Source organism: Oncorhynchus keta, chromosome 1, assembly GCF_023373465.1.
Source record: "Oncorhynchus keta strain PuntledgeMale-10-30-2019 chromosome 1, Oket_V2, whole genome shotgun sequence".
Taxonomy (NCBI): domain Eukaryota; kingdom Metazoa; phylum Chordata; class Actinopteri; order Salmoniformes; family Salmonidae; genus Oncorhynchus; species Oncorhynchus keta.
Window position 1 is genome coordinate 100,385,184 of NC_068421.1, and position 15,559 is coordinate 100,400,742.

General features: G+C 41.1%; 1 protein-coding gene across 4 annotated transcripts in view; it reads right to left on the reverse strand.

Annotated features, from left to right (window-relative positions):
- Nucleotides 1–15,559, reverse strand: part of LOC118387352 (E3 ubiquitin ligase TRAF3IP2-like) — a 92,346-nt gene extending 76,787 nt beyond the window's left edge. For 2 of the 4 annotated variants that reach the window (XM_052469100.1, XM_052469099.1), the window contains exons 1-2: nt 15,388–15,556; nt 3,734–3,828 (exon numbers count right to left, since the gene is read on the reverse strand). In XM_052469100.1, the coding sequence (XP_052325060.1) occupies nt 3,734–3,777 (44 nt within the window). In that variant the 5' untranslated portion in view covers nt 3,778–3,828; nt 15,388–15,556. Of the gene's footprint in view, nt 1–3,733; nt 3,829–15,387 lie in introns of all 4 variants that reach the window. The other 2 variants (XM_052469102.1, XM_052469103.1) reach the window with 2 other exon arrangements.

The following is a 15,559-nucleotide window of genomic DNA, read 5'->3' on the forward strand; positions in this document are numbered from 1 at the left end:
ACGATACATAAGCTTATTAAATATCAGTGATACTATCAAGAGCAGTGTGCGGTCTCCTTTTTCCTTCATATTTTTTTGTCAAATGTACCTCTTCAGTGTCATTGTCAAAAAAATATATCCCTTGCTGCTGCTCATATAGACTTCTTCCCATCTCTCACTTCCTGTTGTCTGAAGAAACTCAAGGGGTGCTAGACTCCTACTTGTTTTACATTTGTATACACGGGACATGATGAGGGCTGCTCATATAGACTTCTTCTCATCTCTCACTTCCTGTTGTCTGAAGAAACTCAAGGGGTGCTAGACTCCTGCTTGTTTTACATTTGTATACACGGGACATGATGAGGGCTGCTCATATAGACTTCTTCTCATCTCTCACTTCCTGTTGTCTGAAGAAACTCAAGGGGTGATAGACCCCTGCTTGTTTTACATTTGTATACACGGGACATGATGAGGGCTGTTCTGGAACAATAAAAACGCACCATCTTGAGTTCATTTGCATGTCACATTACAAAAATATTATGTAATCATCATTTGAATGGAGTATGGTGACCATTGGTTCCACTAACCCCAAGGAAAGAAGGTTGACTATATTAGCCCACACAGCTACAAGGATGCACTTGTCATGCCATGTTTAGGACCTGATATTGAAGCTTATAGAGACCCTAACTGATGTATAGAACAATCGTAAAACCATCTACACTGAACACAAATATAAACTCAATATGTAAAGTGCTTCATGAGCTGAAATAAAAGATACCTGAAATTTTCCATACACACAAAAAGTGCATTTCTCTCAAATGTTATACACAAATTTGAGAACATTTCTCCTTTGCCTAGATGCATCCACCTGACAGGTGTGGCATATCAATAAACTGATCATTACGCAGGTGCACCTTGTGCTGGGGACTATAAAAAGGCCAAAAAAAACTTGCAGTTGTGTCACATAACACAATGCCACAGACGTCTCAAGCTGAGGGAGCGTGCAATTGGCATCCTCACTGCAGGAATGTCCACCAGAGTGGTTGCCAGATAAGTTCATGCTAATTTATCTACCATAAGCCACCTCCAACGCCGTTTTAGAGAATTTGTCAGAACGTCCAACCGGCCTCACAACCACAGACAAGGTGTATAACATTGTGTGGGCAAGCGGTTTTCTGATGATAACGTCGTGAACAGAATGCCCCATGGTGGAGGTGGGGTTATGGTATGGGCAGGCATAAGCTATGGACAACGAACACAGCTGCATTTTATCAATGGCAATTTGAATGCACAGAGATGCCGTGACGAGATCCTGAGGCCCATTGTTGTTCTACTCATCAGCCGCCATCACCTCATGTTTCAGCATGATAATGCAAGGCCCCATGTCGCAAGGATCTGGACACAATTCCTGGAAGTTGAAAATGTCCCAGTTCTTCCATGGCCTGCATACTCACCAGACATGTCCCCCATTGAGCATGTTGGACAACATTCCACAGCCTGATCAACTCTATGTGAAGGAGATGTGTCACGCTACATGAGGCAAATGGTGGTCACACCAGATACAGACTTGTTTTCTGATCCACACCAGATACTGACTGGTTTTCTGATTCACACCAGATACAGACTGGTTTTCTGATCCACACCAGATACAGACTGGTTTTCTGATCCACACCAGATACAGACTGGTTTTCTGATTCACACCAGATACTGACTGGTTTTCTGATCCACACCAGATACAGACTGGTTTTCTGATTCACACCAGATACTGACTGATTTTCTGATCCACACCAGATACAGACTGGTTTTCTGATCCACACCAGATACTGACTGGTTTTCTGATCCACACCAGATACTGACTGGTTTTCTGATCCACACCAGATACTGACTGGTTTTCTGATTCACACCAGATACTGACTGGTTTTCTGATCCACACCAGATACTGACTGGTTTTCTGATCCACACCAGATACTGACTGGTTTTCTGATCCACACCAGATACAGACTGGTTTTCTGATTCACACCAGATACTGACTGGTTTTCTGATCCACACCAGATACTGACTGGTTTTCTGATCCACACCCCTATCTTTTTATTAAAGGTATCTGTGACCAACAGATGCATATCTGTATTCCCAGTAAAGTGAAATCCCTAGATTAGGGCCTAATGAATTCATTTGCAATCAAACGGCAGAATATTGTCCATCTCCTTAGCTATCATACTCTAATTCCACTGATTTCAGACCTCATCCTCCAGAAAGTGGAGAGCAACACTTATGCAGTTCTACTACGTGATATCTTTCAAAAAAAGCTGCGTAAAATTGATTTGACTTTGTAAAAAATGTGTGTTTTTGGACCGACTTGCTTAACACTTCCATTTGGTGTCTTCCTTCACCGACTCAATGAAATGGCGACATGGTTTCCTAGAAACAAGTGGTGAATTAACTAACCCTTTGGCTAAACTTACCCCACTCTCGCCTACAAATGTTTCAGTAATTCCGTTACCAATTTAGTGACAGCACTGATATAAAACTTGATATCAGTAAAAATACTATAACTAATTGGTAGGTCTACCTTGTTATTTCTGTAAACTTTCATTATCCTTCCTCTTCATGAAGGAGAGAAATGAGAAAATATCTTGAAGAAACAGTGTGTGGCATTTCTGTCCCCGCCAGTTTTATCATTGGAATGTGATACAAAACAAGGCAAAGGTTTGCTTTAGGACCATGTGGACGCCTCCGAGCGGTCAGGCTGTTTGGAGTGTTTATCCGACTGGATAAAAAAAAGAAATTATAATTATGTCCCCCCCCATTTCTAAAACCAAAGTTGCGCCGCTGGTTTTTGGTAATAGTATGACAAGGCAATGTTTCTCAAACTTACAGAAGGCAAGTAATTTCTCCAAACTAAATGTTGATATTAGTTGTCAGGATGCTTTACCTCAACATTGTGTATTGATGTATTCTAATATAATTTTAAGACTTTTTCTGCTAAACGTTTTCTAAGACCGCTTTTCAATCTGTTCGACCAGAAATTAAACACTTTGCTACATGATTACGATGGAAAATGGTTGAAAAATGTATATATGCCTTAATTTCGCCAAAAAAAAAGATCTTTCATTTGACAAGCTCCTATGAATTTCACATGTTGGTGGTCATGTGTCCTTTTACATGGAAATGCCCCATAGACATACTGTAGCATGTAGGCCATACTGTAGCATGTAGGACATACTGTAGCATGTAGGACATACTGTAGCATGTAGGACATACTGTAGCATGTAGGACATACTGTAGCATGTAGGACATACTGTAGCATGTAGGACATACTGTAGCATGTAGGCCATACTGTAGCATGTAGGACATACTGTAGCATGTAGGACATACTGTAGCATGTAGGACATACTGTAGCATGTAGGACATACTGTAGCATGTAGGACATACTGTAGCATGTAGGCCATACTGTAGCATGTAGGCCATACTGTAGCATGTAGGCCATACTGTAGCATGTAGGCCATACTGTAGCATGTAGGACATACTGTAGCATGTAGGACATACTGTAGCATGTAGGACATACTGTAGCATGTAGGCCATACTGTAGCATGTAGGACATACTGTAGCATGTAGGACATACTGTAGCATGTAGGACATACTGTAGCATGTAGGACATACTGTAGCACGTAGGCCATACTGTAGCATGTAGGCCATACTGTAGCATGTAGGCCATACTGTAGCATGTAGGCCATACTGTAGCATGTAGGCCTACCTGTTAGTAGCTGTGGTTGAGTAACAGGGAGTGGGCAGCATCATTCTGTCTGCCACTGGAGGATCAGCTCCTGTCAAGTCCCAGCAACACACAGCCTGCCAAAATAAACATCACAGGTAACTTATGGCAACACACAGCCTGCCAAAATAAACATCACAGGTAACTTATGGCAACACACAGCCGGCCAAAATGAACACACAACATCCTGCTAGCAAAGAATGAGGGCAATTCTACAGTAACAGAATGACAGGTTTTTTCACTTCAAAAGTATGCCGAGCTAAAACCAATGATTTCAAAGTTCAACAAACCATACAACTCCATGCACAAGGACTACTTTGAACAATTTACAATGAACATTTGACAAAAACACATTTTCTCCAACAGTGCAGATGTAACAGAATGATGGTAAAATTCCCCTCTGTGGGCACGTTTTCCCAAAACTCCTAAATATCTTCTCTGAGTTAAGATTTCAAAGATGTCTATATGTATAAACAATGGGGTGGTTATTGAACTGCAGTAAGTGGATTACCACCCGGTAACAGAATTACATCATGGTCCCTGATCTGTAGTACACAGAAATGCATAAATATGGATATGAATGTTTTACTTATTTAACTAGGTAAGTCAGTTAAGAACAAATTATTATGTACAATGACGGCCTACTAAGAGGCAAAAGGCCTCCTGCGTGGACGGGGGCTGAGATTAAAAATGTAGGACAAACACATCATGACCAGAACACAGTTCTCTTCATAGTGATGTATCCTGAATTGGTACACAAAGGTAGAAAAATCATAGACGTTTCACTTCAGACAGGACACATATCCCAGAACACACTTCAGACAGGACACATATCCCAGAACACACTTCAGACAGGACACATATCTCAGAACATACCTCAGACAGGACACATATCCCAGAACACACTTCAGACAGGACACATATCCCAGAACATACTTCAGACAGGACACATATCCCAGAATACTTCAGACAGGACACATATCCCAGAACATACCTCAGACAGGACACATATCCCAGAACATACCTCAGACAGGACACATATCCCAGAACACACTTCAGACAGGACACATATCCCAGAACACACCTCAGACAGGACACATATCCCAGAACATACCTCAGACAGGACACATATCCCAGAACATACCTCAGACAGGACACATATCCCAGAACACACTTCAGACAGGACACATATCCCAGAACATACCTCAGACAGGACACATATCCCAGAACATACTTCAGACAGGACACATATCCCAGAACACACTTCAGACAGGACACATATCCCAGAACACACTTCAGACAGGACACATATCCCAGAACATACTTCAGACAGGACACATATCCCAGAACATACCTCAGACAGGACACATATCCCAGAACATACCTCAGACAGGACACATATCCCAGAACATACCTCAGACAGGACACATATCCCAGAACACACTTCAGACAGGACACATATCCCAGAACATACCTCAGACAGGACACATATCCCAGAACATACTTCAGACAGGACACATATCCCAGAACATACCTCAGACAGGACACATATCCCAGAACATACTTCAGACAGGACACATATCCCAGAACATACTTCAGACAGGACACATATCCCAGAACACACTTCAGACAGGACACATATCCCAGAACACACTTCAGACAGGACACATATCCCAGAACACACTTCAGACAGGACACATATCCCAGAACACACTTCAGACAGGACACATATCCCAGAACACACTTCAGACAGGACACATATCCCAGAACATACCTCAGACAGGACACATATCCCAGAACATACTTCAGACAGGACACATATCCCAGAACATACTTCAGACAGGACACATATCCCAGAACACACTTCAGACAGGACACATATCCCAGAACATACTTCAGACAGGACACATATCCCAGAACATACCTCAGACAGGACACATATCCCAGAACATACTTCAGACAGGACACATATCCCAGAACACACTTCAGACAGGACACATATCCCAGAACACACTTCAGACAGGACACATATCCCAGAACATACTTCAGACAGGACACATATCCCAGAACATACTTCAGACAGGACACATATCCCAGAACACACTTCAGACAGGACACATATCCCAGGACATACCTCAGACAGGACACATATCCCAGAACATACTTCAGACAGGACACATATCCCAGAACATACCTCAGACAGGACACATATCCCAGAACATACCTCAGACAGGACACATATCCCAGGACATACTTCAGACAGGACACATATCCCAGAACATACTTCAGACAGGACACATATCCCAGAACATACTTCAGACAGGACACATATCCCAGAACATACCTCAGACAGGACACATATCCCAGAACATACCTCAGACAGGACACATATCCCAGAACACACTTCAGACAGGACACATATCCCAGAACATACCTCAGACAGGACACATATCCCAGGACATACTTCAGACAGGACACATATCCCAGAACATACTTCAGACAGGACACATATCCCAGAACACACTTCAGACAGGACACATATCCCAGAACATACTTCAGACAGGACACATATCCCAGAACATACCTCAGACAGGACACATATCCCAGAACATACTTCAGACAGGACACATATCCCAGAACACACTTCAGACAGGACACATATCCCAGAACACACTTCAGACAGGACACATATCCCAGAACATACTTCAGACAGGACACATATCCCAGAACATACTTCAGACAGGACACATATCCCAGAACACACTTCAGACAGGACACATATCCCAGGACATACCTCAGACAGGACACATATCCCAGAACATACCTCAGACAGGACACATATCCCAGAACATACCTCAGACAGGACACATATCCCAGAACATACTTCAGACAGGACACATATCCCAGAACATACTTCAGACAAGACACATATCCCAGAACATACTTCAGACAGGACACATATCCCAGAACATACCTCAGACAGGACACATATCCCAGAACACACTTCAGACAGGACACATATCCCAGAACACACTTCAGACAGGACACATATCCCAGAACACACTTCAGACAGGACACATATCCCAGAACACACTTCAGACAGGACACATATCCCAGAACACACTTCAGACAGGCTATGGTTATTGTGAGTAACCTTATTTATGTTCCTTTAACGCCGCCAGTTTATTCAAACTGTTATCTCCATTCTGATAGATTGGAGACGGTCAGAAAATGTGGTCATCCCAATTTTGTGGTATCCAATTGGTAGTTACAGTCTTGTCTCATCGCTGCAATTCCCATACGGACTCGGGAGAGGCGAAGGCAGAGAGCCGTGCGTTCTCCGAAACACAACCCAACCAAGCCGCACTGCTTCTTGACACAAAAGCTAGATGCAGTGTTGGAGGAAACACTGTACACCTGCCGACCATGTCTGCGTGCACCGCGACCGGACCGGCACAGGAGTAGCTAGTGCACGATAGGACAAGGACATCCCTGCCGGCCAAACCCTCCCCTAACCTGGATGGTGCTGGGCCAATTGTGCGCTGGTCGCGGCCGGCTGACAGAGCCTGGACTCGAACCCAGAATCTCTAGTGGCACAGCTAGCGCTGCGATGCAGTGTCTTAGACCGCTGGGCCACTCAGGAGTAAGGCCTTTCTTATGAATGACCTCATTACTGAGTGCAAAGTTGATTGCATGTTTGTCACTGAAACATGGCTGTCTTCAGACTGTAGTGCCTCTCTTATTGAAGCCACCCCCCAGACTACAGCTTTTCATACTCCAGCAGAAAAGGAGAAGCCTATATTTTTACTAATGCTATCAGCTGTAAGGACATTTCATTTGGCGACTTTGAGTCTTTTGAGCATCATGCTATACTGTTTAAATGTCAGCCACCAGACCAGAGCATCATGTTACACTGTTTAAATGTCAGCCACCAGACCAGAGCATCATATTATACTGTTTAAATGTCAGCCACCAGACCAGAGCATCATGCTATACTGTTTAAATGTCAGCCACCAGACCAGAGCATCATATTATACTGTTTAAATGTCAGCCACCAGACCAGAGCATCATATTATACTGTTTAAATGTCAGCCACCAGACCAGAGCATCATATTATACTGTTTAAATGTCAGCCACCAGACCAGAGCATCATGTTACACTGTTTAAATGTCAGCCACCAGACCAGAGCATCATATTATACTGTTTAAATGTCAGCCACCAGACCAGAGCATCATATTATACTGTTTAAATGTCAGCCACCAGACCAGAGCATCATGTTATATTGTTTAAATGTCAGCCACCAGTGCTGGCCATAACCCTGTATAGGCAACCAAAGTACTGCCCCACTTTCTTTACTCATTTCTCCAAACTATTGTCTATTGTCCTTGAGAATTTGGATAAAATCATTGTGTTGGGCGATTTTAATATTCATGTTGACAAAAATATTGATAAATTCAATGGCCTTGGAGTAAATCTTTTGAGCTCTATGGACTTTAGCCATCATGTTACAGGGCCCACCCATAACCACAGCCATACTCTGGACCTGGTTATTACCAGGGGGCTTTCTACTGGGCCCACCCATAACCACAGCCATACTCTGAACCTGGTTATTACCAAGGGGCTTTCTACTGGGCCCTCCCATAACCACAGCCATACTCTGGACCTGGTTGTTACCAGGGGGATTTCTACTGGGCCCACCCATAACCACAGCCATACTCTGGACCTGGTTGTTACCAGGGGGATTTCTACTGGGCCCACCCATAACCACAGCCATACTCTGAACTTGCCTTGTTATTATTCGACCATGCTGGTCATTTATGAACATTTGAACATCTTGGCCATGTTCTGTTATAATCTCCACCCGGCACAGCCAGAAGAGGACAGGCCACCCCACATAGCCAGAAGAGGACTGGCCTCCCCACATAGCCAGAAGAGGACTGGCCACCCCACATTGCCTGGTTCCTCTCTAGGTTTCTTCCTAGGTTTTGGCCTTTCTAGGGAGTTTTTCCTAGCCACCGTGCTTCTACACCTGCATTGCTTGCTGTTTGGGGTTTTAGGCTGGGTTTCTGTACAGCATTTTGAGATATCAGCTGATGTACGAAGGGCTATATAAATACATTTGATTTGATTTGGTTATTACCAAGGGGCTTTCTACAGGGCCCACCCATAACCCCAGCCATACTCTGGACCTGGTTATTACCCAGGGGCTTTCTACTAGGCCCACCCATAACCACAGCCATACTCTGGACCTGGTTATTACCAAGGGGCTTTCTACTAGGCCCACCCATAACCACAGCCATACTCTGGACCTGGTTATTACCAAGGGGCTTTCTACTGGGCCCACCCATAACCACAGCCATACTCTGGACCTGGTTATTACCAAGGGGCTTTCTATTGACATATCCTCTATTGTTGATGTTGCTTTCTACTACCTTGTTGCCCACAGCACAGGGTAATACTGACCACATTATTAAGGAACGCATTATTAAGAAACGCATTATTAAAGAACGCATTATTAGGAACGCATTATTAAGAAACGCATTATTAAGGAACGCATTATTAAGGAACGCATTATTAAGAAACGCATTATTAAGAAACGCATTATTAAGAAACGCATTATTAAGAAACGCATTATTAAGGAACGCATTATTAAGACACGCATTATTAAGAAACGCATTATTAAGAAACGCATTATTAAGAAACGCATTATTAAGAAACGCATTATTAAGAAACGCATTATTAAGAAACGCATTATTAAGAAACGCATTATCAAGAAACGCATTATTAAGAAACGCATTATTAAGGAACGCATTATTAGGAACGCATTATTAAGAAACGCATTATTAAGGAACGCATTATTAAGAAACACATTATTAAGAAACGCATTATTAAGAAACGCATTATTAAGAAACGCATTATTAAGAAACGCATTATTAGGAACGCATTATTAAGAAACGCATTATTAAGAAACGCATTATTAAGAAACGCATTATTAAGAAACGCATTATTAAGAAACGCATTATTAAGGAACGCATTATTAAGACACGCATTATTAAGAAACGCATTATTAAGAAACGCATTATTAAGGAACGCATTATTAGGGTCGCATTATTAAGACACGCATTATTAAGAAACGCATTATTAAGAAACGCATTATTAAGAAACGCATTATTAAGAAACGCATTATTAAGAAACGCATTATTAAGGAACGCATTATTAAGAAACGCATTATTAAGAAACGCATTATTAAGAAACGCATTATTAAGAAACGCATTATTAAGAAACGCATTATTAAGAAACGCATTATTAGGAACGCATTATTAAGAAACGCATTATTAAGAAACGCATTATTAAGAAATGCATTATTAAGAAACGCATTATTAAGAAACGCATTATTAAGAAACGCATTATTAAGGAACGCATTATTAGGAACGCTGTTGCCCTTAGCACAGGGTAATACTGACCACATTATTAAGAAACGCTATCTGGCCTCTGAAGTTGCTACAGATTTTATTTAGTGAACAATACTCCACCACCTATTCTGCCTTCCTCCTGTGATGATTTAGTTGATAACTTTAATAGTCTTTTTTTTAAACCTTAACCTATTTAACGAGGCAAGTCAGATAAGAACAAATTACTAATTTTCAATGATGGCTTAGGAACAGTGGGTTAAGTGCCTGTTCAGGGGCAGAGCGACATTTGTTTATATTGTCAGCTCGGGGATTTGATCTTGCAACCTTTCGGTTACTAGTCCAACGCTCTAACCACTAGACTACCATTGATGCCATAGCTCAATTAAGGTTGAAAAAGGACACATCCAAATGGAGAGCCCCGTATATGAGCGAGGAAACTAATCAATTAAAGAGCCATTGCAGAAAGACAGAGCAGAAGTGGAGAAAGTCAAAGTTGCAGGTCCACTATGATATTCTGAGAGCAACTAGAAATGCCAAATGGGGTCATTTTATAACGATCACTAATGAGAATAATTTTAGCGCTCTTCTTGACCATTGATGGCCTGATAAATCCTACCCCAGCAAAGTTATGTGAGCTTTCCTCCACATCTAAATGTGGCGAGTTTGCACAGACGATACACAACTTCACATGTCTGTGTCACAAGAGGATTTCAGCTCCACGGAAAAATTATTAGACAGTATTAGTGATTGAAATACTCACAACTTCCTCCAGCTAAATCAAGACAAGACCGAGGTGCTGATTGTTGGAGCCAAAGCACAGAGAGAGAAGCACATTTTAATCAAGATAAAACACCAGGTTAAAAACAGAGTTATTTTAGATTCTTTACAACATTTCAAATCCCACATTAGGAATGTGACCAAATTAGCTTTTTTACCACATGAGGAACATCTCCAAGGTGCAGCCGTTTCTCTCTCAGGATGATAGAGACTCATCCATGCTTTCATTACAAGCAGGCTTGACTACTGTAATGCTCTCCTGTCTGGTCTACCCAAGAAAGCCATTGGTCAACTGCAAAACATACAGAATGCTGCCGGGTACTGACCAAGACCAGACAGAGAACACATTACACCAGTTTAATGGTCTCTGTACTGTAAAACATACAGAATGCTATAGGGTACTGACCAAGACCAGACAGAGAACACATTACACCAGTTTAATGGTCTCTGTACTGTAAAACATACAGAATGCAGCAGGGTACTGACCAAGACCAGACAGAGAACACATTACACCAGTTTAATGGTCTCTGTACTGTAAACATACAGAATGCAGCAGGGTACTGACCAAGACCAGACAGAGAACACACATTACACTGGTTTAATGGTCTCTGTACTGTAAAACATACAGAATGCTATAGGGTACTGACCAAGACCAGACAGAGAACACATTACACCAGTTTAATGGTCTCTGTACTGTAAAACATACAGAATGCAGCAGGGTACTGACCAAGACCAGACAGAGAACACATTACACCAGTTTAATGGTCTCTGTACTGTAAACATACAGAATGCAGCAGGGTACTGACCAAGACCAGACAGAGAACACATTACACTGGTTTTAAGGTCTCTGTACTGGCTGCGAGTTTTAAAATTAATTTGAAGATTATTCTATTGGTTTTCAACTCAATCCATGATTATGCACCCCAATACATGATCAGACATGCTTTAAGTTATGTACCCAGTAGGTCCCTCAGGTCCTCTGGCCTTTTAACTTTCCCAAAGCCCAGGACCAAGAGGCATAGAGAGACAGCCTTTTAACTATCCCAAAGCCTAGGACCAAGCAGCATGGAGAGACAGCCCTTTTACTATCCCAAAGCCTAGGACCAAGCAGCATGGAGAGGCAGCCTTTTAACTATCCTAAAGCCTAGGACCAAGCAGCATGGAGAGACAGCCTTTAGTTACTATGCCCCCAGCCTCTGGAATAGCCTGCCAGGGAACCTGAGGGGGGCTGAAACTGTGGACATATTTAAAAGGGATTTTAAAACACCTTTTTAGCTTTGCTTTTCCTCAGTGTGCATTTTAGTTGTTCAGTTTGTGTCATTCTTTTGTTTATCTTATGTTTGTTGTGTAGTAACTATTTCAGCTTTTATTTTCATTGTGTTTTGTTAGTTTTACATTCCATGTCTGAAATGTGCTGCATTAATAAAGCTTGATTTGATATAGTCATTTTGTCAAATTAATTTAAAATGTAAAGGCTATTGAGTCAACGTGCCGTGCCACCTACAGCTACTCTGCTCATAGGGACTTTTCTGAACCTGTATCAGTAATTTACCAGCAGTAGTCTGTTATCTCGTAGCACTAGTGGGGAGGAGGAGGACGTAATGAGAGTTCAGTGGAAATACAAACTCGACTCTCACTGATGGGAAACCAAACCATATCCTCATTTAATGTTAATATGTGTCTTGATTGTAGGCATACATGTCTGCAAATGGCTCTCTATTCCCTATTTAGTGCAAAAGAAGGGCACTATATAGGGTAAAGGGTGTCATTTGGGACACATCATGCAGGCACACAGTCCAGGTTTATAAATTCTAGGTTAGAAACCATACAGTCAGTCCAGAGTTATAAAAGTTCAGGTTTATGATACGTGAGAAAGCTGGCTGGCCTCAGGTAGTCTAGGCAACTACAATATTCAGGTACACAACATTCCAGCTCTTTTACAAAGTTCTGTGTTTTTATATAGACGGATAACCAACAATCAGAAGTTCAGTGTTTTTATATAGAGGGATAACCAACAATCAGAAGTTCAGTGTTTTTATATAGAGGGATAACCAACAATCAGAAGTTCTGTGTTTTATATAGAGGGATAACCAACAATTAGAAGTTCAGTGTTTTATATAGAGGGATAACCAACAATCAGAAGTTCTGTGTTTTATATAGAGGGATAACCAACAATCAGAAGTTCAGTGTTTTATATAGAGGGATAACCAACAATCAGAAGTTCTGTGTTTTATATAGAGGGATAACCAACAATCAGAAGTTCAGTGTTTTATATAGAGGGATAACCAACAATCAGAAGTTCTGTGTTTTATATAGAGGATAACCAACAATCAGAAGTTCAGTGTTTTATATAGAGGGATAACCAACAATCAGAAGTTCAGTGTTTTATATAGAGGGATAACCAACAATCAGAAGTTCAGTGTTTTATATAGAGGGATAACCAACAATCAGAAGTTCAGTGTTTTTATATAGAGGGATAACCAACAATCAGAAGTTCTGTGTTTTATATAGAGGGATAACCAACAATTAGAAGTTCAGTGTTTTATATAGAGGGATAACCAACAATCAGAAGTTCTGTGTTTTATATAGAGGGATAACCAACAATCAGAAGTTCAGTGTTTTTACATGGTTACATTGGTGTAATGAAACCTGAGTCATTTAATAACATATCTAAGGTGAGGACAGGTTTGGGTTTTTGACAGCTTGACTGAATCGGAGTATTTATAATTTACTATGGTTTGGGAAAGAGGTATCTGTTCCGTCTCCAGGTGTGATGCACAAAGCCTAGATTCAGCTGTCAGAGCAAAGGGTCAGGGGACGGAAAATAATGAACACCCTGCAAATTAACCATAAATAAAGGCATAAAGAGAATGTAAAAATAAAATTACTTGCGGGCCGGTTTTGGCTTGTTGCAGACCCCTTGCCTAGAGGCTATACATCTCAGAACGTTTAGCTGATGAAGTCATTGTAGTCAGTCACGTTTTCCACTGTAACAGCAGTGGCAGTAGCGTTGACCCTGATTCAGAACAGAAGCTGAACTCATATTTTCCAACAGTTCACATTCTGCTTGACATGGTCACACCCTGCATGAGCAGCAGCGCATGCAAAGGTGCACAGAAACTGCCCCCGAGACATCTATCCTATCGACCGCAAAAATCTGCATTGAGTGCAATTTCGATTGGTGCCTCTTCCTGTCGCTTTCCTGTGTTCAGATCTACGGTCTGTCAGTTATCAAAATGAACTTTCAGAAGCTTTTATTGTGACACTGAATTTAAAATGTCAGAAGGTGACTTTCTGATTCTTGACATGGAAAATACTACATGCATGTGCATTACACCCTGGACTAGAGCTAGAAGACGCACCTGGACCAGAGCTAGACAAGCCTTGCAATTGTACATTCAGAACAAAATATTCAGGAAATGATTAGTTTTTTTATTGCAACAAATCTTTACCAATAACATATAAAAGTTGGGAAAGAAACATGACCAGATCCCGTACTGCGGTGGATACATAAAGGTATTGGAGAGTAGTTAACTACATGCACTTCAACTAGTAATTTAGCTCCATTTTAGCAGTAGCTTGGTGGTAGTTGAACAAATTCAAATCTAGGTAGTGTTTTCAGTAGTTGATTACTTTTTTTTGCCATCTAGGGGTGTAGGTAACTACTGGAATTACACAATACTTGGTTAACATAGGCAATCATTTCCCTTTTAATCGTCACAGGTGCCTAATTCTCACTTTCAAAACGTTTTTAAATAGGCTAAATTACCTTGTGGTAACATATTTTAATTGTACCTTTATTTTTATCTTTATTTATGGTAACATATGATCCAATAGTGATCTGTTCTTGCAATTTCTATTCAATGACATTCCAGATTTGCATAAGACAATTTTTAACTAAGTATTTGGATGTAGCAAACTCATTTTAAAAAGTAACTCCAGTAAACTATATTTTTCTTAAAGATTTTTGGGGCACCGCACATAGAAATGTGAGTCATAGATCTTTCATTCTCTTTGAAAGCAAATCTAAGAAGCAGTAGAGCTGTTCTATGCGTGCTATTTCTATGCTTCCCGTTCTTAAGATTAGTTTGTCTTTTACTTTCAGTTTTGTAAACCCGCTTCAAACAGCTGAAAATACAATATTTAGTTATGGAAATATATATTTCACAAGGGTGTAGATGGCACAATGATTATCTACATAATGACTGTTTGTTCTGTTACATACACTGAAATTAGGTTAACTATGATAATTTTAGCAACCAGGAGCAATTTCTGCACAGTGCATATTTAAGGGTAGCTTAGTGCTGTTTAACTTCTTCCATTGTGAAGTAATTGATAGATTGGTAAACTGTATTTTCAGAGTAGCTTCCTGGTGTAAGTGAAAAAGATGAGATCCACATCTCATATTAACCAGGGCACAGTGCTCTAGAAGGCTATTTCACCTACCTCATGTTCAAAAGAAGGATTTTAGTACAGATCTGACGGTTTGTTCAAAAAGTTGAAAATCGAAGAGTCGGTATGGTATGTATGTCTCGACACTCGCTCAAGTGACACTGCCAAGAGAGAAAAGTTCACCAAGCCCAGCCTCCTCTCTTCGGTCAATAACTGACGTTGTTTG